The following is a 22,943-nucleotide window of genomic DNA, read 5'->3' as shown; positions in this document are numbered from 1 at the left end:
CATAAAGTGATTTCTTCAATTTACATACCTTTCCTTGCATATCTTTCTCATACATCCCTAGAGGAAGACACATGTAGACCTCCTCATGTAAGTCACCATTTATAAATGCATTTTTTACATCTAACTGATAGAGAGGCCAATCAAAGTGAACTGCCAGAGATAAAAGAACCCTCACAGATGTCATCTTGGCAACAGGGGCAAAAGTCTCCAGGTAGTCAATCCCATATGTCTGTGTGTAGCTTTTTGCAACAACTCTAGCCTTGTACCTCTCAATAATTCCATCAGCTCTATATTTAATGGTAAAAACCCACTTGCACCCAACCGGATCCTTCCCTTCAAGCAAATCCACCACCTCCCAAGTACCATTTGCATGTAGAGCATCCATTTCGATCTCCATGGCATCTCTCCATTCTGGAATCCCAAGAGCTTCTGAGTCAGACCTAGGAATGGGGTTAGAAGCAACAGAAGAGAGATAGGCAAAGTATGAAGGAGAAAGCAAGTCATAAGAAAGGTGTTTGGAAATGCAGTGTGCAGTACACTTCCGCTTCCCTTTCCTAACAGCAATGGGGACATCAAGGTCTGGGAAGGATGATTCCAAAGGAGCTGAAGCAGTACCTGTTATCTCATCTGTGATTGGGAATGTATGAGCCTCATCTGTTGTAAGGGAAACTACTTGCTCATTCCTGGATCTCTGCCTTTGATACACTTTGGGATTATGGATAGGACGAGGAGGTAAAGAAATAGGGGCACTAGGACAAGAGGTATGAAGTGATTGATCCTCCTTCGATTCATTTGGTGAGGATACAGGTTTGTCAAGAGACTCAACTGGGACAGGAAGAGGAAGGGCAAAAACTTGTGACAGACTCTTCCCCTGTGGATAATGTCCTTCCTGAGAAGAACCATAAAAAGGAGAAAGTTCATCAAAGGTAACATCCATAGAGACATATCGGGTGCCAGTCTTTGGATCAAAACAACAATAACCCTTTTGTGTGGGGGAGTAACCAAGGAAGATGCATTTGTGGGCTTTCGGTTCAAACTTATGTCTCTGCACACTTGGAATGTGAACATACCAAGTACAGCCAAACACACGAAGAGGAATTAGGAAGAGATCCTTGTCTGGATGAAGAAGACAGAAGGGGGATTTAAACCCTAAAACCCTGGATGGCATACGGTTTATGAGATAGGTAGCAGTAAGTACAGCATCACCCCAAAATCTTGTGGGAACATGTGAGGCAAACAAAAGGCTCCTTGCAACTTCAACAATATGTCTATTTTTTCTCTCAGCAACTCCATTTTGTCCAGGGGTTCTAACACAGGAGTTTTGATGAATAACCCCCATGTCAGAGAGATACAAGGATAAACTCTTCTCAAAATACTCTTTTGCATTGTCAGATCTGAAAACCTTAATTCTGGTATCAAATTGAGTTAAAACAAGCTCATGAAATTGCCCCACAAGTCTTGAGACTTCATCCCGGGATTTCATTAAATATATCCAAGTGAATCTAGAAAAGTCATCAATAAACAAGATAAAATATCTGTAACCCCCCATAGAGGATAAGTGGTAAGGCCCCCACACATCAGAGTGCACAATATGAAAAGGAAAAGAGGATCTTTTATTGCTCACAGGGTAAATTTTTCTACAATGCTTTGACAACTGACAGGACTCACAATTGAGACCGGACACGCTGACTCCCTTAAACAGTTTTGGAAACAAATGGCTTAAAGCAGAAAAAGGTAAATGACCCAACCGACAATGACTCAACATTATTTGACTAACAGACTCTGAAAAAGTAGAACCAAAAGCAACATTCTTGGGATGATCAAAGCATTGGCCAAGGGTGTCGAGCAAGTATATTCCATTCGCTTCATGGCCACTCCCAATCACCTTCTGAGACTTTAGGTCCTGAAACACACAGTGAGAAGGGAAAAAGGTTACACAACAATTCAATGACTTGGTCAGGCTACTTACAGATAATAAGTTGGTATTTAATTTAGGCACATGAAGAGTGGAAGATAAGAGTAAGGAGTCTGTAGCCTTGGCAGTTCCCTTGCCAGAAATAGGGGCAAGAGAACCATCAGCTAAGGTGATTTTGTCACGACCAGGAAGTAAATCATATGAAACAAACAAAGTGGAAAGGTTGGTCATGTGATCAGAAGCACCTGAGTCTATGATCCAAGGGGTTTTGTGATTACCTGAGGTGGATGCATGGTTAGCGAAAGCCCTTATACCTGAGTGAGCAAATGCAATGGTGGCTGGACTTCCAGAAGGGATGGATGATGAAGATACACCTTCAAGTTGGTTGATCATCTTTCCAAACTTTTCATATTCAGCTTTCATGGCTGCCAACTGTGCACTGGTAGACTCAACCTCTGTATCTGTGCTTGTGACTGCATGTGCACTTCCTGTCTTTCTACTATCATTCTTCTTCTGGAATCTGATAGGTACAAGATTGGGATGCAATTTCCAACACTTGTCCTTTGTGTGTTTCGGCTTCTTACAATATTCACACACCACCTCCTTCCTTCTTGTGCCACTGTGAGCTCCTGTAACCCCTTTGGGTTTAATTCCCATATTTGCAAAATGATCATTGATACCGACTCCTTGAACCTGCACTTGCCTCCTACCTTCTTCACTGCTGACCAAAGTATATGCTTGTGACAATGAAACATCTTCCTTGGACAAGATGTTTTGCTTTGTAATGTTGTATTCAGAGTTCAGCCCTGTCAAGAACTCAAAGACCCTATTCCTTTCAACCAATTTCCTATAGGTTTCAGCATCCTTGGGGGTATCCCATGTCACAGCCTCTATCAAATCAATCTCTTGCCATAGAGATTTCAGGGTTGACAAGTATGCTACAAGTGACTTCTCCCCCTGCCTTAGATTCTTCACATCACTTCTCAATTTGTAGGCTGTGGCAACATTCAACTTCTGGGAGTAAGTTTCTACAACACTATCCTAGATTTCTTTAGCCGAGTTCATCCACAGGTAATGTTGGCTAATCTGTGGCTGCATTGAGTTCACAAGCCACCCAATCACTGTGTAATTCTCCTGCACTCATTTCTCATAGGAGGAATCCTCCTCTGGGGGAGCTTTCTTGCTCCCAGAGATAAACCCCCACTTTCCTCTATTGCAAATATGAATATTTATGGATTGTGACCAGGCCAAATAATTGGTTCCATCCAATTTAACTGTAGTTACAGCCAACAAGGAATCAGTTGTAGTTCTCGAATCATGTCCATATTCAGCAGTGCTCTTGTTCTCAATTTCTGAGTAGTCCATTATGTAACAGTTTCAATTAGGGTTTCGGCAAGCCTTTAAAAGTGATATGACTTCAAAGAACTCAGATTGAGTTGAAATAATAGCAAACACAGCAACACACAAACTCAGTTCAGAACTGACAGCCGTGAGGACCAAGTTCGGTGGCAGCACTTTCAAAGAGAAGAAACCCTGGTTCAGCCTTCAAGGAACAATCAACAGGCCTCCAAACAATATGTATTCTTGGTTCCCAACAATAATTTCCCAATGAGAACAAAGAAAACAGTCCACAGTACCTAAGAGGACCTTTTACAAACACTGTGTATGCAACAGTCAACACTTCACTGTTAACAAGCAGAAATCACTTCAAGAACACTTTGTCTAGGTCCAAGAAGCAGCTGAACTAAAGTACAGGCTTGTACCACTTAATTTAAATCAGTTTTTCAGCAGTTTGGAAGCCTAATAATAGCCGAACAACACTTCTAGAATAACCCAGAAATCAGTCCAGTAACAATGGGCCGAATGGAGGTGTGCTTTGAATGCTTTAACAGTCCTCCCAAATAACAAAAAATAACTCAGCAAAGAACTGAGAAAACAACTTACAGTATCTCTGGTTTGAACTTCAAACCAGGCCGAACTCTTTGTTCTCTGAGCTAGCTTCGAAATCCCTTTTTTCTAATTTCAAATCAGGCTAAAAAAACTTGCTCTCTAATTCTTCCTGGTCACCGAACCCTTCTCCAAGTGTATAGAAACTTGGGCACCCTCCAATGACCTCCAAGAACCAGGCGACTGTACACATTCAGCCCTAGAACCTCCTCATGCAGTTGGCTGAACTAGAACCACGAGGGACACGCCAAGTAACGACCTGCTCTGATACCAAGTTGAAAGCAGTCCTAGAAGTATGGGACTGTACTAGAAAACCAGAAAAACTAACAAGAGAAGATTAGAGAAGATTAGAGAAGAAGAGAGAGAGAGAGAACTGCGGCAAGGAGAGTTAGAGGATGAGGAATTCGAACTTAACCTCCCTCTAACACTCTAATACTCTTTTATTTAAGTTAATCTTTGATAAATTACAGAGAGGCCCTTGAGTGGGCAGAAAAATACAAAAACAGAACACTATAGAGTATGGGCCCAGAATAAGACCCATAACAGAGAGAAACATAACATAATATGAAGTGACAGTCTATGGGCCATTCGGCCCATCTCCTCTACAAGGTTAAAGGGGAACTTGGGAACATATAAAACAGATGATAAAGACAAGGAGGAGAGATCAACATCACCAACACCACAGATGGGAGATGTAGAACCATTAGCAAGAGTAACTGTTTGAGATGTGGAGGATCGAGAAAGAGAATAAAATACATTAGGAGTCCCAGACATATGGTCCGAGGCTCCGGAGTCAATAATCCAGGGTGAAGGCTTGGAAGCCAAACAAGCCATACCTGAATGGGCAAGGGTAGTTGTGTTCTGCTGAAATGTCTGAAGGAAATGCTCATATACTGCACAGGGTACACTGACCATCTCCTTCCCAGAAGCACCAGTAGATGTGGAGGGAATCGAGTCAGTTTGCTGACTTTCAGTAATTGTACCACTACCCTTAGTCACAGCATGGTTAGCCCAAGTGTTGGGTGGACCATGTAAATCATAGCAGAAATTAATAGTGTGTCCCTCTAATCCACAGTGTGTACACTTCCTAGGGGCATTACTTCTTCCTTTACCACAACCTCCCCTTGAGTCCCGACCTCCACTCCTGCCACCAGCACGGTTAAACATGGGACCACCACGGTTACCTGGAAGTCCACGACCACCACCACCACCTCTATTTCCACGGCCTCCCCCTCTAGTCACCACAAAACCATATCTGTCTGAGAGAGAAGAATGCTCTATAGACTCAAAAGATGTCCTCCTGAGACGGGCAAAAACTTCTTCAAGTGAGGGAAGAGCAGACCCCCCCAGTATTTGTGCACGGACAGTCTCATATTCAGCCTTCAAACCCACCAAAAACCTTGTCACATCAAGTTGTTCACACTGTTGTTGCTGAATTTGAACATCCTGTGTCAAAGGATGATACACATTGAGCTCATTTCGGATATTCCTCAGACTTGCATAGTATTACTCCAAGCTTTGACTGCCTTGCTTCATATTAAAGTACTCTTGGTACAACTGATACACCCTAGTTGTATTGTCTTGTCCGGAGTACAGTTTCTTAGCATCATCCCAGATTTCTTTAGCCGTATCTAGGAACATAAAGTTCACGCTAATTTTTTGTTCTATGCTATTCCACAGCCATGTCATTATTTGTGCATCTTCCTGTTCCCAGTCACTAAACCCCGGAGAATCAGAGGAGGGTTTCTCCTTTCTCACATGTTTTACTTTTTTCTTGGCCTTTAGAAACACATCCACAGATTTTTCCCACGACACATAATTCTCACCATTCAACTTAATAGATGTCATTTGAACATTTAGGTAATCTAGAGAAATCATAACACCTGTTTTATTGTCATTCCCATCTCCAATCGATGCCATCTTAACTACTTCATCTTCAAATATTCAGCAAAACTTCACACACTTCACAAAACTTATCTCACTCTCAGCACCACCAACTTCTTCAAATACACATTGCACATCAAATACAAAAACTGAAATCACTCAGTCATTAAATCAAACACCTGTATTGCACACTGTAGAACCATTCACACACCAAATACAAGGGCTGAAGTCACTCAGCCATTAAACCAAACACAGAAATCAGTATAAACACCACCACATGACACAAGGTTTCACTTTCAACTATTCAGAATCACCCCACACACCATTCAACACAGTACAACCACCACCACACCACTGCTGTCGTGAACTTCAGCAGTTGAGAAACTCTACTTTCAGCACACATATGAGGTAAAAACAGTGAAGAACAAGGCTGATATGCATACTAATCACTTCAAACCTCCACAAAAAAATATTTTGAACCAAACAGCCCTCTTCGTATCACAGAATAGAGGGCATCTAGTGCACAACCTCAACGACCACCACAGTAACTGGAGGCATACTCACCTCCAAAACCACAAAACAACCACTTCTTTTTGGCCTCTTGTTGAGCTTCCACTCAGGCTAGAAGAAAATCGAAGAAAGCTGAAATAGTTGGCAGCGAACCCAGGAAGAAGACAAACAGTGAGGAAAGAAAAAAAAAAAGGGAAAATAGAACTAGGTTTTATTGCTCTGATACCATGTGAAATCCCTATTCGATTCTAGGTTAAAGTAGAGAAGAAGAGGAGAAGAAGAAGAAGAAGAGAAAGAAGAATAAGAGAAGAAGAAGGGTTCGGCCAGATTAGGAAAAATCAGTCCACCTCTAGCCGATCCACTTGTATTTATCTCCAATAACATAGTTACAAGAAAGACCATATTGTCCCTCATAAGTGATGGGACACATAAACAAAATAGACCTTTCACTCTCAGATAGATAAACCCAAATGACCAAAATACCCCTGATTTGTGTATTCTAACAACCTCAATTAGGTAGGGAAGTATCCTTAGCTGGGGCTGAGCTTGCAATTTCCTTCCAATTTCTGAACAAATCAGCTGCTGAGCAATCTTTAAATAGATCCAAGGACTTCAGCCAACGTACAACTCTACCTCCAGGACATCTAGAAGACTTCTTTCTCTATCTGAAAAAACTCTCCCATTCCTTTCTTCCCAAATAGTCCAGCATGCAGCAGCCCTGATACATCTCCACATGACTTTTCCTCTTTTTTTTTTTTTTGACCAGCTTAACATGGAGGGTGAAAATAGACTTTGTACATCTAGTGGGGGTGACTACCTGCACCCAAACAGAGATAAACACCACTCCCAAATGTGATTAGCAAAAGAGCAGGAAATCAGTAAATGGTAATCAGTCTCACCCTCAGCCCTGCAGAGAACACACCAATGAGGAGATAAGTAGCTATTAGGCCTCTTTCTCTGAAGTAGATCATAAGTGTTGACTCTTTCCAGGATTGCTTCCCAGCAAAAACTCCCAACCCTCGGAGGATTAGGTTTGCACCAAACTTCCTTTACCGAAAAGGGCTGCCCTAACTGATCTGGTGGTTGGACTAGAGCTTTAAAGTAGGATGCAAAAGAAAAAAAATCCCAGAGGCTGACAAAGTCCATACCCTGCTATCAGGTTTAGTGGGATCTTAAAAAACCCCTTCAAGAATATTAAGAAGAGACAAAATTGTTCAAGGCATTACCTAGGTGACTAGGTGCCTTGACTTATATGAAAAAAGTCAGTAAGTCACCCTTGTAGACAGCAAAAAATCACAAGACAGACACCTTATTATGATATTAATGCTATAGCTGCATCTTATTAGTAATCATGTGGAGACATCATATATCTATTGCATATCATATATATCACTTATGGTTGTTTTAAGGTTTTACTATTGAAATATAAAATATTCAAGGGCTTTGAAAGAGGATAAGAAAGAAGAGAACAGAAAAATAGGTTTCTTCTTTTTTTCTATAACTACTCTCTCTACATGTATTAAATACTTTTTGTATTATAATTAATTTTGCAAATATTGTAATTAATAGATTTAAAATACTATTGTCATTTAGATATGATGATTTGCAATTTTTGAGAAGAAATTTAATGTCATTTTTAACAGTATGTCAAATTTATTAAAAAATAAGAAATCTGTACAAGTATAGGTATAATGCAACCCGAGAAGTTGACATCTAGACTCCCCACTTCTTATATATACAGTTTTTACAAGTTTCCCACTACACCCCAGAATAGATGCTCTCTATCAACTCCTCATTTGGCTATGAAATCAACCAGAAAGGCTGTTTCCAAGATTTGAACCCTGGTCACCCAGGTTGCAATGGAGCAACCCAACCATTGCACCAAGGCCTACCCTCAATTTGATTCAAAACCCTTTAGTTTAGGATATACAGTATAATAACAATTTTCAGAACATTATATAAGCCATTAATAACATCCTTTTTCAACTAGACAATGACAAAAAGACTCATTGACAAGAAGAATCCAACCCTGTCACCATTACCTGAATATTTTTGATAGTTCATCAACCTGATTATCAGCCATTCTGCCCAATCATGGGAACCATGGTTAAATTCAATCCAATGTTTTAAAAGGTGTGGGAGGTGCATGCCGAGAGACAAGTCTCCAGGCAAGGTGCCCCCAAAACACCCTGAGGCACATGCAAAAGGATTAGGAGGCATCCTCCTCTTTAGAAGGCTTACACCTTGTGTTCGGGAGGCTTATGCTTCTTATGTTCAGAACTATGCCTCATGCCTCCAAGTAGTGGAACACCTCGCATTATTCCTCCATGTTTTAAAAAATTAATTCAATCTAATGAACTAGGGTGTGCTTCGGGTCATTAGGATACATCTTAGTAGCTTAGGTGATAATGATGGAACTGGCGGATTTTTTAATTGCAGATACCTTGTGTAACCCAATTTAGGCTAGGTGATAATTCAGGAAAAGTTAGTGGGTCGGGTATCAGTGGTGAGTGCTCTGAACCAGGTGGAATTCTTAAGACTTTTAGCAACTCGCTGGATAATCCTGGCAAGTCTTCTCTTAGAAATTTAAAACGAGATGCTAAGGATCCCCATCACGATGACATGAGCTCCAATGCCTGGTCCAAATCTTTAGCTATACGATCTATGCCTTCTGCAGGAGATATCGAATCAGAAGTTAGGGAAGATCTAGAGGGGGAAGTCAGAGTGGGGAGGTTGGAAAACAAGACTGTGGAGTGTCTTCAGTAGGAAAAAGAGTCTACAAAAGATGATGACAAAGCTAGAGAAGCTGACACCAAATCGATGAAAGTGGCAGAAATTGAAAAAGAAGGGATTGGAAGGGAGAACAGGTTGGGGGAGAAGAGTCATGGAAGAGGTGAGAGAGGGAAGAATTCTGAACAGGGATCGAGTTGGAAGATGTTGATCGCAAGGTCTATAGTGAAACAGTAAAGAAGAATGTTGAGGAGGAAAAGGAAGGAAAGCCATGGCCAAGAGTCTACAAAAGGAAACAAAAATGCAGAACTAGACCTTTGCAAGATGTTGGAGAATTAGGTGATGAGGGTGGAGAAACATCAGCTGCAGAGGAGCAAGAAGTAGTCATAGATGAGACTCACAAAGTTGAGAGAGTTGTGGATATGAAAATGGTGCTGAACAAAGAGGTGAAGACTAGTAAAATATTGGGATTATTCTTCTTGGGTGGAGGATTTTGCAAAGGAAGCTTTTAGGGAGGTGGAAGAAGAGTCTAGAGCTCAATCGAAAAGAAGGATAAAGGGACATTAAACTCAGACATTGAGGTGGGTGGTTCTGATTCTGGGAGGGCTGAGGAGAATGGGATTGTGAAGGTTGACGGAGATGTAGGGGAGGGAAAGGTCAGGAGAGAAGGTTTGAAAACAGCTCAATTTTTTGAAAAGAATGCAATATTTGAATTAGAAAGAATCATTGATAGAAGGAAGGTTTATACGAAGATGGAGAAAACTCCTAATGCAGTCAGAAGATTTAGAAGACAGAAAACTAATCAAATGATGCAAGTCTCAAAAGCTTTTGCCAGGTTAAAGTTGGGAGTATTTGGGACGTGACTAAAGAAGAAGTGGAAGAAGACAGAGAGTCTCTCAGATGAGAAGTTCCAAGCTATGTTTTGGACAGTGGATACATGGAGAAAATGGATAAAGCTTGAATTGCATATCTCATTGGGATGTTTTCTTCTGTGTTTTTTTGGCAGGGGTTGGAAGGGTGGTGGATCTGCAGTTTCCTGTTTTTCTATTCTCATATTTGGTAGGAGGGGTATTCGTGATATTTGTTGGGGCTTTTGCAATTGTATCTGGGTTTGGACAAAAAGACCTTGGGCTCTTTAACTTCAAAGCATATGGTTTCACACTTTGGGTGACATCTGAATAAAAAATTTCCACCATAATGCATTTAACAGGAATTTCATTCAAAGTAAACAGAAACTACCTTAAAAAGCTCCACTGGAGTAAACCATGCTATGTCATGTTGCTTGTAAATTTTATCCAAGTGCCGCATGTAAGCCTTCCTCCCTGAAACACAGAAAAAAGGTAGGATACATAAAAAAATGGAGATATATTGCGGAAACAATCACATATTTGCTTTATATAATCCAGTTACAGTTTTATGATAACATTTCTTTAAAACAAACCTACTGCAGATAGGAGCATAAGAAAACATCAAATAAGTAACATTGTTCATTTCAATTTCAGAATGCAAAAAAATAAAATAAAATAAAGAAGTACAACTAACAGAAAGCACATATTCTTATCTATCATTGACACTATGAAGCACTGCAAACCTAAATTTTTTATCAAAAACAACTTAAAATTCATTGATCAGAGAACATGGTTGGAAACAGAATCAAGCAATATGGCAGTTCAGACAGATTTAAGAGAAGTTAAATACTTGATCATACTTTTCAGTGGGTCAGAAGACCAGAAAACAGTTTGGCCAATGCACTGGCCAAAGAAGGGATATACATAGGGATCAATTCTTTTGGGCTCAGTTCTAAGATAACTACTATAAGTAGGATAGGCAGATGCTGACTTGCCCATGCATAGGGATGCTTGGCATTTTTGTACTTAAATCATTCTTTTTACAAATTAACAAAAGTTTTACTCGTTACCGGAAAATAAAGAAAAAATAGAAATTCATTAATGAAGAAACAGATATAAGTAAATGTTTAAACAAATAATACTTGCATGTTCTTTTTTTTTATCAGTAACTCAAAAGGAATTTATTAATTTTAAAAGAAAGTAGAGAAACAAGACATTGTGGAAATACAGAAGACACCAAGTGTCTAAACCCCCCAAACATATTACAGCAGAGTCCAAAACATACTCTATCTCTGAACCCCTTGCTTTTCTAGACCATCTGCCAGACAATTGGCAGATCTTCTCCCTTAGATTCCTGAAATGCCTAAGAACATTCCTTAGATTCCAAGATACTCCTTCTCCCTTCTTTAGCCATTCTACAACTATTTTTGAGTCGCCTTCAATAATTAATCTTTCGATACCTAATTCTTTGGCTTTCTCAACTTCAAAAAGTACCTTGCTCAATTGGACCTGAGAAGAAAACACGTATATTTCCTTCCTCATCTCTGATTACACCTCCAATTCTGGAGGGGCCAGGATTGCCCACACAACTCCGATCGAAATTCAGCTTCAGCCAACCACCAGTCCACTGTTGCTATCTGTCTTCTAGGAAAGGAAGCAACTTTTTTTATAAATAACAGAAACTTTTATTAATAAAGAGATTAAAAAGGAAGATACAACAGGAGGGAGGGGTAAAATCTCTTAACCCCAAGATTTTTTTTTTTTTTGTAAAAGGTAAGGTAATTTATTTATTTTTTTATCAATGTAAGGTAATTTATTCATCAAAGAAACATTATAATAAAAGCCCATGCCATTAAAGGCTGCCTGGGACCACATCAGACTACAATCTCATCCAAGGCTGAGAACAAAATAAAAGACACAAATTCTGATGTTTAAATTCCTCCGTCACCAACACCCAAGAAAATAACTTGCCCACAGCTCTCTGCACTATTTCATCTGGGCTTTTAGCTTTACAACAGAAAATTCTGTTATTTCTCTCAGTCCAAATAAACCAAAGCACAGCTGCCGGAATGGTGTTCCAAACCAGTTTTCCTTTCTTGCTGAGGCCCTCAATATTCCAACAGTTCAGCAGCTCCTTCACTGAATTTGGCATTATCTAACTAATTTCCAAGGCTTTAAGAAAGTGTCCCCAGACATAGGAAGAAATTGGGCAATGGATACACAAGTGCTCAGTAGTTTCTGCAAGAGTACCACACAAACCACACGAGATATCCAGAGTCTGAATATCGCGTCTCTCCAGATTAACTCTAGTCAGACATTTATCAAAAACCATTGTCCAAACCAGAAAATTAACCTTAGAGGGGCTAGTTGAATTCCAAATCTGCCTGGCGGGGAAATTCTCCTGACCTGAACTAAACAGCTTGAGAAACATAGATTTAACAGAGAAACAACCATCTGCATTCCATTTCCAGCTCCATTCGTCCTCCAAACTTAAATCAATCATCTGATTTTGAAGCAAACCCAACAGTGCCGCATACTCTTCCACTTCCCAATCAAACAGCTCCTCCTGCAAAGCGGATTCCAAATAATGGAATCACCTGATGCATTAAAATTCTCAGCCATAGAAGAATCCTGATTTACAGAGACTTGGAACAGAAGAGGGAAAACTTCTTTCAAATACACTTCTGAACACCAGAGATCCTTCCAAAATTAAATTCTTTCCCCATTTCCCACCTTAAATCTGATCCCTTCCAAGAAGATAGGAAGGTACTTCAAAATACCTGCCCATAGAGAACTCGCCCCTCTTGAACGAGGACACTTGGATCTCCAATCACCCCACTTCACCCCATATTTTTCCGCAATAAGGTTTCTCCACCATGCATTTCTTTCAGTGGCAAACCTCCATAACCATTTAATTAGAAGGGCAGAATTAAATTTCTTCAAATTCCTTATTCCCAGCCCACCAACTTTCTTTGGGAGACACACTTGCTCCCATTTTACAATATGGATCTTCTTTTCCTCTTCCCATCCCCTCCATAAAAATGTCCTCTAGATTTGCTCCAGCCTATTTGCTATTTTGATTGGGATGGGGAATAGAGAAAGGAAGTAAGTAAGAAGATTTGAAAGAGTACTCTTAATCAGTGTCACTCGGCCCCCAAATGAAAGATATTTTGCCTTCTAAAAAGCCAATTTTCTCTCCATTCTCTCTAGAATTGAAACCCAAGTCGCAGAAGAAGAAAATTTAGCCCCAAGAGGCAGCCCAAAATACTTAACCGAGAGAGAAGCAGTTTGGAAAGCCATCACTTCTGCACATTCTTCTAAGTTTGGAACAAGACCCACTGGGATGATCTGACTCTTACTCAAGTTAACTTTGAGCCCAGACACCACTTCAAACCAACTCATAATCCCAAGCACTAATTCCAACTAAATCGGGGATGCATCAACAAAACATAAGGTATCGTCTGCAAACTGGAGGATATTAACTTTTTTCTTTCCTGGAGAGATTGCAAATCCATCCCAATACCCATTATCTGCAGCCTTCTTACTGAAAAGAGTTGGGATTTCCATGATACAAATAAACAGCAACAGGAAAGTGGGTCTCCCTGCCTCGAACCTCTAGAACTACCGAAGAACCCCATAGATTGGCCATTAATTAGGATAGAAAATTTTGGGGTCTTAACACATACTCTAGTCCAGTTTCTCCATTTCTGCCCAAAATTCATTTTCTCCAGCACCAGATCCAAGCAATTCCAGTTAACATGATCATATGCTTTCTCAATATCAAGTTTACAAATTACACTTGGGGTACCCTCTCTTCTTCTTAACCCCAAGATTTGAAAAAATCATTGACCTAAAAGTCTAAAAACAAATCCAATGCTTTAACCCAACGAGCCACCCTTAGGGTTATGATCTCAATCAAGGCTTCCTTGTTTCTCTCCTTATCCCCAAATATTCTTGAATTTCTTTCCTCCCAAACTGTCCAAACCACTGCTGCCCTGGTACATCTCCACATTAGCCCGCCTCTTTTATTTGTACAACTGCAATTAGAAGGGCTAAACAATCCTTCCAAGCCGACAAAGGGGCAAGGGATTAAGAAATGAAGTGCAGTCTCACCATTTAATTTACATAAGCAGAACCAATTGGGGACAAACACCAGTTTGGTCTTTTCCTTTGGAGCTCACCACATGTGTTAATGCAGCCATGATACACTTCCCAGTAGAAAGCACTAACTCTAGGAGGAATGGGGGAACACCAGATTTCCTTAACAGGGAAAGAAGGAGAATGGGAAGAAGGGGAAGCTACAAGTGAATTAAACAAAGATTTACAAGCGAAGAGCTCAACATGAATTTCAGATTTACAAGCGAAGAGCCCAACAGCAATGTAAGTAAAGCAGGCACACTAGGAATTTCAGATTCTCTGAGGTTTCTAGTGAAGCCCAAGTTTAACTCAAGAGAGGAGAGAGGGACAAATAAATTCTGACATTGGTCCACCTTTGAGATTGGAAAGAGTGTAAAGGGAGGGAAAAGTTTCCTTCAAAGGGGACTCCCCGAGCCCAATATCTTCCCAAAACCTAATCTTCTGACCCGAGACCAAGTCATACCTGATGTGGTTGAGGAAGATAGGAAGAGAGTCATGGATGGATTTCCAAGGAGTAGACATGTTCGCTCTTTGAAGACAACCAGCATCCAATCTGTTGCTTGGCAGCCCATGCACACTTGCAACCACTTTATGTGAAAGTCTTTGACCTTCTTTTGGAAATCTCCATAGCCATTTACTCAACAATGTCTATTTTTTAATCTCAATTTTCCAATTCCCAACCCCCCTTTTGCTTTCAACTGTATCACCTTCTCCCAACTAAGCAAGTGATCTTTCTTCCCTTCCCCAAGTTCCCACAAGAAGTCTCTCATAATATTTTCAATTTTTTTCACAACTTGTAACAAGTCACTACGGGATAGAACCTTAGCAATGATCTTGTATATGCTGATTACTAGGCTGATAGGTCAAAAATCCCTTGGATGGGTAGCACCTGGTTTCTTAGGGACCAAATCTATGAAAGTGGAGTTCATCCCCGAGCTAATTTTACCCCTGCTATGGAGTTCATTGAATGCTTTGACCAAATCAATTTTGATTATCTCCCAACAATCTTGATAGAAAACCATTGTAAAAACCATCGGGACCTAGAGCTTTAGATTTATCCATTGAGAAAATTGCTTCCTTAATTTCCCCTTCCTCAAATCTTTTTTCCAGGAGCTCCACTTGATCTTCTCCCAGCACCTCTCATACTTGCATGTTCTTGAAACTTGAAGTTTGGCAAGTTCACCAATACAAATTTTATGCTTAGCAACTTCTCTATGAATTTCACTCACCTTGTCACAATAAGTATCTTTTCAAAAAGATTCAAAACACTTGGAGTAAATCTCCATTCTATATCACATGTCTCACGCAAAAGAATACATAAGCAATTGGATACCTCGCCCTATAGACAAGGTGGAACCCGTATTTAATTTTGTTTTGTAGCATAGTCTTTCCATGGGCTCCACCATTTCTATTGGGTGAGGCATCCAAAAGTTGCATAAACTCATTGTTTAATAAATTCCGCAATTTGTTCTATTTAGTGCCATATCCATTGTCAAATTATGAACCTTTAAATCATTTCTTACTACTTCGATAAGGGATACAAGACGTGTTCGAGGAGAGTTTTGTAAATTCTAGACCCTACCCACCTCCCTAAACCTCCCAACCCGTACCCGCCCCAAAACCCATAGTGAGTTGGATTTTGAGAATCCAAACCCTACCTGCACATGAAAATGCAAAACCCTCCCTGACCCTACCCTCCCCATATTCAAGGATAGGGAGGGTTGGATTTAGACCCCGTATCTAATTTCCTATTATTTCTTGTAAGCAATAAATAAGTAAAATAACACGAATAAACAACAAAATTTCCAATTATTTGATTAAGATATGTATAAAACACATGAACTATCAATTATCTTTCATGTAAAATTCAACACTTGGTACATAAAATTTATATGCTTTCCAACAATATGCAGGTCGGGGAGGTCAGGTTTAGCCTAATACCGTACCCTGCCCGTACCCGCCCCAAAACCTGTCCTTCAAGCAAAAAAACCCATCCCGTCGGGTAGGGTAAGGGCAAATACCCACTGGGTAGGGTAGAAATTGCCATCCCTAACTTCAATCAGTGACCCTTTTGGTCTGCCCCTAGCTATTCTAGCCCTTCAACTTGTAACGTTACACTTCTTCTTATAGGTGCTGTACATGGTCTCCGAATGTGACCATATCATATAAATCTACTTTTCTCATTTTACCACCTGTTGGGGCAATTCCTAGGTAGGGATGCAATTAAACCAAGACAAACTTCAGCATGTCTTGGCTTGGTTCAACTAAAATACTCCTATATTTGAACCTAATTTCGAGGTCAATTCAAACTCTATTTTCCTATATGTTATCTTTTTTATTTTATATATGTATATATGTGTATATATATCTAGCCAGGATTGCGAGATTCCAAGCCTAATTGAATTCGAGCCCAAACTATTCGATTCAAGCTCAATACGATTGCACCCCTACTCCTAGGCTCCTTCAAATAATTTCATTTCTGATCCTGTCATTCCTATGTTTCCATTAATCCATTTCCACTTTCACACTTCTACAACACTCATTTTTTTGTAATCGAAATCCTCAATAAATAATAAATAAGAATAAATGCTGAAAATCTGAGTTCTGGTTAAAATCTCAACCAGTATATCAGAGGAGGCTATGTAAAGATCCTCTCTTATAAAAGATAAATTATATAGCAAAAACAAGAAGAACAAAATGGAAAAACCACTTCAAGGATGGGGGCCTCACAAACTTAGAGCTCAATTCAGATTACGCTTCTTTATTGTCTTTCAGCCATATAGCATCTACATATATAAGAAATAAAATATTTACTTGAACCTAATAGATCCTACCTAAATCTAGTCTTAATTCAATCCAGATAATTCAAACATTTACTTGCTATTTCCGTCTAACTAAATAAAAGTAACCTCCTCCTCAAGGTCAAGCTATTTGTCATTAAACACATCATGCTTCTCCCAGGTTCCAAATCTTTGTCAAATAACCATCATGCTGAAAAATCAAGTTCTAGGTAGTAGGTACAATCCCAATCAGCATGTTAGAGGAGTCCAATACCATCTAGGCATCTAAAAATCCCAATCTTGTAACTTGGTTAACCATCAGACCAAAAGATCCCCAATTATTAGTTTAGGCATTTCTAAATATTTAGGACGAGTTAATATTCAACAGTCACATTCAAGCATGTAACAGGAAATACTTTTATGGTTTTAGTATTCAAATATACAAAGTAGAAAGAGACAGATATACCACAACCTTGAAAATGGAAAATGTGTAGAGTACCTTCTAGCTGATTGAATTTGATGCTTTTCTCGAGCATCCCGACTGCCCCAGATCTTTGAGAGAAATACCCATGATTAGGATCATATAATGCAGAACGAATAAAATCTCGAACCTGCAACAATTGAAATGCCGAGGAAAATAATCACTTTAATCCCAGAAGCACTAGGGACATTTATTTACAGTCAAAAAGAGACTAACGAGAATGGGAGTTTCGCCAACTATGCTGGTAGAGAAGAAAGCTGGAGATGGATACGCTAAGGGTTCACCTGAAAACACTGGAGCAAACCAGCAATGGGATTAGTAAACCACGAAGAATGGCATAGAGAGAAAGAGAGAGAGGGTGGTTGGTTGTTGGTACCTTTGGTTGCCCGAAAGGAGAAGAGGATAGAAATTTTTACAGCATCAGATGTTCGACGGGCCATCATTATTCGTTGGCTGTCTCCTCAGTGTTTTTCATTCACAATTTCACAGAGCTCGAGCTCTGGAAAACTGAAACCTCTAAGGTTTAAACTCCAAGTGTAGTCATGAGTCATTCAGACTTTCAGAGCCCGACCGGACGACCCGCAGACCGGTTCTGTTCTGTGACTTCTGTCTTCTATGTAGACCTGTTCACGGGCCGGGTTCGGGCCGGGCTTAGCCTCCATATCAACAGAACTTGTTAAGCCCGAGCCCATGCCCGGGTCCAAGCCATAAGCCCGACCTTGAAATTGGGCAAAAAGATTTTCGATTTTTACGTACCAATAAAACTGACTTATTTATATTAAATAACTTCAAAACCGAAAAATACGTAAAGATCTTATATTGGCTTGAGAAAAGAGAAGAAGAACAAATTAACAAATATATTATATATTTTATTATTTTTATTATATAAAATACTATTGGACCTGGCTTTCCACAAGCTTAAAATCCTGTCTAAGTCAGACAAAGAATGGGCCAGCCGGCCCAGCTTTGAATTGGGATGCTGGCAACCAATCCAGCTATGCTCATTTAAAAGCACTACTAGCATCACGGGCTTGTCTCTTATAGAGCCAATAGGTCAAGGATAAAATATAAAAGGACTTTATTGTATTCTAGCACTTAAAAATATACGAATTTTTCTTAAAAATAATATTTAGCAAAAATTTCTAAATTGTTATAGTGATGGAACCAAGTTGGATCAATGTTTTAAGACTCGATCCAAACCGACAATGGGTAGTAAAAAATTGGAAATTGGTGGCCTTTTTGGCAAGGTTTTAAAAACCGACCTAGAAATGTAACCGCTTTTATCACTAGTTTTTTAGGTCAGTGCTTTGACCATCCACATCAAACGGTTTGAGTGGTTTGACCTATAGAATGGAATGTTAGTATATTAGGGTTCTATCTCTCTTTTATGAGAAGAGAGAGAGCTAGAGCTAGGTGGTTGTTGGTTTAGAAAAGAAGAAAGAAATGAAGGAAGGAAAGAAGAAGAAGAAGAAGGCGATGTTCACCTGTGACGGCGACGGTAACAGTGACCTCTCTCTCTCTCTCTCTCTCTCTATGATCTTAGTGATCTCATACTTAGTCATTCCCTATCTCTTAGTCTCTTTTTTCTTCTATGTTAATAATCTTAAAAAATAAATAAATAAATTTTTATTAAACTGCAAACCATTGCCCGAGTCTAGGGGTGCAAGTCAAGTAGGTTGGATTGATTTTATGGTCAACCCAGGCCCGGTCCTAAAATTTGGGCTTAAGGCCTGAGCTTGGACTGGGCCTGAGTTTAAGCCCAATTTTCCCAACCCGAACCTGACCCACATTGTAATATGATGCACTTGGGCTGGGTTCGGGCTCGAGTTGGTCAATGAACCCACTCAAAAATTATGCATATATATGTAAATTAATGCAAATATGTCTACATATATTTATGTATATATGTAAATATTTATGTATATACTATAATATATATATATATATATATATATATATATATATATATATATATGTATATATGTATGTATGTATGTATGTATGTACAAGTGTGAATAGTTGGGCCGAGCTCGGGCTACCTAAGGGCTAGGCCTGAGTCTGGCCTAAAAAATAAAAAATCTTGACTTTTTGGACCAAGCCCAACCTGAGGACCAAAAATCCAAGCCCAACCTGTGTAAAGTTTTGGACTGGACCAGTTTGGGCTTGGGTTGGGCCCGCCCAAGTTGCACCCCTACCTGAGTAGAAGGTTTAGTGCTTCAACCTTCAAGTGTTCGAACCAACAGTTCTCTGATCAATTCAATGGTTTGTTTTTCTCAAAAAAGTGCTCAAACCTAAAAACAGACACGAATATACAACTAGCTCCTGGGTCAAATAGTTCCACCGTCCAATCTAGTTTGATTTTTAAAACAGTGCTTTCCAGGTCCCAATTAACTAGTAAAACCGGACTCATAAAGCATTTCCGATTTTTAATCCAATCCAAGTCTTAAAACATTGAGTTGGAATCCTAAAAATTTATTTGTTAGATATCATTATTTGCAAAATGTTAATTATAAGGGAGTTAATATCGATTTGGTAAAAGTAATTAATAGATCCCCTCTACATTGTATACAAAAGGATTGGATCCATATAAGTAAAGTCTCTCTCCCAGAGATGGCAATTTTCCTCATTCTTGTCAAATACCCAGCCCCCCAACCTAGGGGTGAGCATTGTCGATTTGGTTTGGTTCTATGGAAAAACTTGGAACCAACCCTGTGAAGGTCAGTTCTTGGAACCTATACTTTTGGGGTTGGTTTGATGGTTTACTCTTGGAACCTATACTTTTTTTACTCTCCCCTTAAAAAAAGGGCAAATTTCTTAAAATATCCCTATTTAACTATTTTTTTCAATTCCACTATTATTTCTCAGTTTTACAATTGACACCACGTTACGTGTAATTATTTTTAAACCCAATATTACCCTCTTCGTCTAATGACCCCTCGTCGAGCGTTTTTGCTTCTTCAGTTGGCCTCTGACACTGCACAGAAGCTATCGGTAACCACCCCCTTTCCGATCTAGGATGGCCTTTCCTTTTCTTTTCTTGGATTTTTCCAATTGATATCCAGTAAGGACTTCAGTCCAGTGAGTACCGGCCACTGAAGATGGAGAAACATCGGAGCACTCACAGAGGTTGAAATGCGCGAAAGGGAAGCAAAGATACAAATAGTTGTTGGTGATTTTAGGATATGTTTGCTACAGAACAAATACCACGTTCATAACACTGGACTGGGGTATGAGAGAGCTGACGATGAACCCAAGATTGATGGAAAAAGCACAGGCTAAAATAAGAAGTATCGTTGGGGACAGAAGAAGCGCTACAAAGGATGATCTGGCCCAAATGCTCACTACTTGAAGGCTATAATTGACGAGAGATTCTGGTTGCGTCCACCACTTCCAGTACTAATCCCAAGAGATTCAATGGAACACATAACCACAGATGGGTATGGGAATGACATTCCGAAGAAAGCACAGATCTTCGTCAATGCCTGCGCAATGGGAAGGTATCGGGTGTCATGGGAGAACCCAGAAGTTTTTGAACCAGAGAGGTTCATGGGAACCTCCAATGATTTCAAGGGCCAGGATTTCTAATTAATATTGATGGTGCGCAATCCGGTCACTCCTATTTGGCACTTATGTGGCTCTTGGAAGGTACCTAAGATGGAGAAGAAGAAGAATCTCCGGGGGCTTGCCTGGCGGGAACACTCCGATGCTTAAGTTAGTATTCTGCAGGAGAATAAAGGAGAAGATGAAGGCTATGAGTGCAGATAGCGCGAGAGTAGAAGGTCATACCTTCGTTCCTTGATACTAGCTCCTTATAACAAAAATCCGTTGTATCAGGCCTACTAGCCTCTGACAGGACGGGTATAACCACCACTGTCAGCCTACCGCAGCCGTTACTGGGGGGCTGAGGTGGCACGCGCGGGGTTGTCGCCGCAGTGTACGTGCCTGTTAGGTGTAAGGCACCCTTTGAAGGTGGCAGACACGACGTTGTCTGACGAGGGATATGGCTGATGTTCCTAGATTTGTCGGGTATGGTGGTCGGCAAGAGGTCTTCCTACGATGTGCCGGACTACCCTTCCGCGAGCTACCTTGTGTCAGGCTATCGTGTAAGCGGCAAGCTGCCTGTGGCAAGCTAAGCTGAGCTGTCTGGCCCGAGGTGTCTTTACCTCGGGGTATCTATAGGTAGATCGGTGCGTTCCTGTCTGGGAGTGGTCCGAGATCCACTGGGAGGAGCTCAGGTATTAGGAAAGGTCAGGGACCCCGAGCTTGGAGGTAGCTCAGGATGCCTTAGCCCCCGGGGTGGCGGTGCAGGCCAGACAACTCTTGCCGAATAGTCTATTCCATCGAGTTACCGAGCTGAACTCGGTGAGACCATCCCTCCGAGTTGTGGTTGCGTCTGTTGTGCTATCACGCTGAGTCATCGTTTGAGCAAGGTTACGCACACGTGTACCCGTGCTACGAGGTCGGGCCAAATCGTCCTCCATCAATTGCCCCCCACTCCCCATGTTGGGGACAGAGCCCCAGTGGGAGAAGTTCATGGTTTGCTGGGTGGATTTGGCTCGGTTCTCACGCCGCGATGTTGAGCGGTTTAGCAGTTGGACCGGTTGGGTATTCGGTCTGCGTGGAGGGAAAAACCCGTGTCTCGTGCAATTCACACTCAAAGTATGCTACGCGAACGCCAAAAAATGCGCTAAATCAAATTCACCTTGAGAGTGCCGCAGCCGTTTTCTTTGGGGTCCGTTGGATTGATCCAATCTTGACCGTTGGCTACCGAGCCTCACGGCTATAAATAGCGGGATCTTGGCCATTTTCCTTCGTCGCTAAGTGTTTTTCACCTTGAGCTCGCATCTAAGGTCTCCAGCTCGATTTCGTCTCTTTCTGGTGAGTCCTCGAATCTTCCCTCTTTTCTTTATTCTCAGTTCATTCTTCCTTATGTCTAGTAGGGGCAGTTTCTCGGACGGACCCGAGGCGGGCACCTCGGGTCATGGTGACCCTGCTATTACCCAGCCTTCCCACGAGGCACAGGCAAACTCGGGTAAATTGGCATCCACCTCTCATTGAGGTCAGATGCCGGACCAGTTCGGTCCTTCTACTCTGACGCTGGAGATTCCAAGACCTCATTCAGCAGTTTAACCTTCCTTCAGAGTACTCCTACAGCCTTCCCACCGGCAATTTCCCCTAGGAGCATGGTCCAGATGAGGTCGTGATCTTCAGGGAACAACTCATCAGTGGGCTTCGTCTCCCTCTTCACCCCCTTATCACCGAGGTGTTGGGGCGTTTCAGCATCACACTGGATCAGCTTCACCCCAATTCCATTCGGAATTTGGTGGGGAGCATTTCCCTCTGTCGCGAACAGCAGTTTTCTTTGGACGCGGACATACTCTGCTTTATATTGTTAATAAAGAAGAGCGCCTCTAGCGCTCCCCCCGAGCATGGGCAAGTCTACTACTTGTCTCCTCGCCCAGACTTCAAGCTGCTACATAAGTTCCTGAGCAAGGACCCGCCCTGGAAGCGGGACTATTTTGTGGTTCGGGCCAGCACGGGGTGGCCCTTCCTTACTAGCTGGAGGGTGGCTACCCAGACTACCAGCATCGCGCTCAACCAGTAGATGTGGGAGACCTTCCACTCGTGGGCTCAGGCTGAGTTCGATCATCGGGAGTACATCACCGAAGAGAAGCTCGTTCAGGCCGATTTGAGCCCAGGTAGGTCTATTT

The 22,943-nt window shown here is 41.0% G+C and overlaps 1 protein-coding gene across 1 annotated transcript in view; it reads right to left on the bottom strand.

The window, feature by feature from the left end:
• The window catches only part of LOC148874752 (NADH dehydrogenase ubiquinone complex I, assembly factor-like protein (DUF185)), an 84,574-nt gene extending 65,590 nt beyond the window's left edge, over positions 1–18,984 (bottom strand). The window contains exons 1-4 of the mRNA XM_088965379.1: positions 17,609–18,984; positions 17,449–17,525; positions 17,251–17,362; positions 10,226–10,308 (exon numbers count right to left, since the gene is read on the bottom strand). Coding sequence (XP_088821505.1) covers positions 10,226–10,308; positions 17,251–17,362; positions 17,449–17,525; positions 17,609–17,675 — 339 coding nt within the window. The 5' untranslated portion in view covers positions 17,676–18,984. The remainder of the gene's footprint in view (positions 1–10,225; positions 10,309–17,250; positions 17,363–17,448; positions 17,526–17,608) is intronic.
• Positions 18,985–22,943: the final 3,959 nt, after the last annotated feature.

Source organism: Nelumbo lutea, chromosome 1, assembly GCF_056320005.1.
Source record: "Nelumbo lutea isolate HS-2025 chromosome 1, American lotus-T2T, whole genome shotgun sequence".
Lineage (NCBI taxonomy): Eukaryota > Viridiplantae > Streptophyta > Magnoliopsida > Proteales > Nelumbonaceae > Nelumbo > Nelumbo lutea.
The sequence above is the reverse complement of the archived record's forward strand: the minus strand, read 5'-3'. Positions and strand labels throughout refer to the sequence as shown.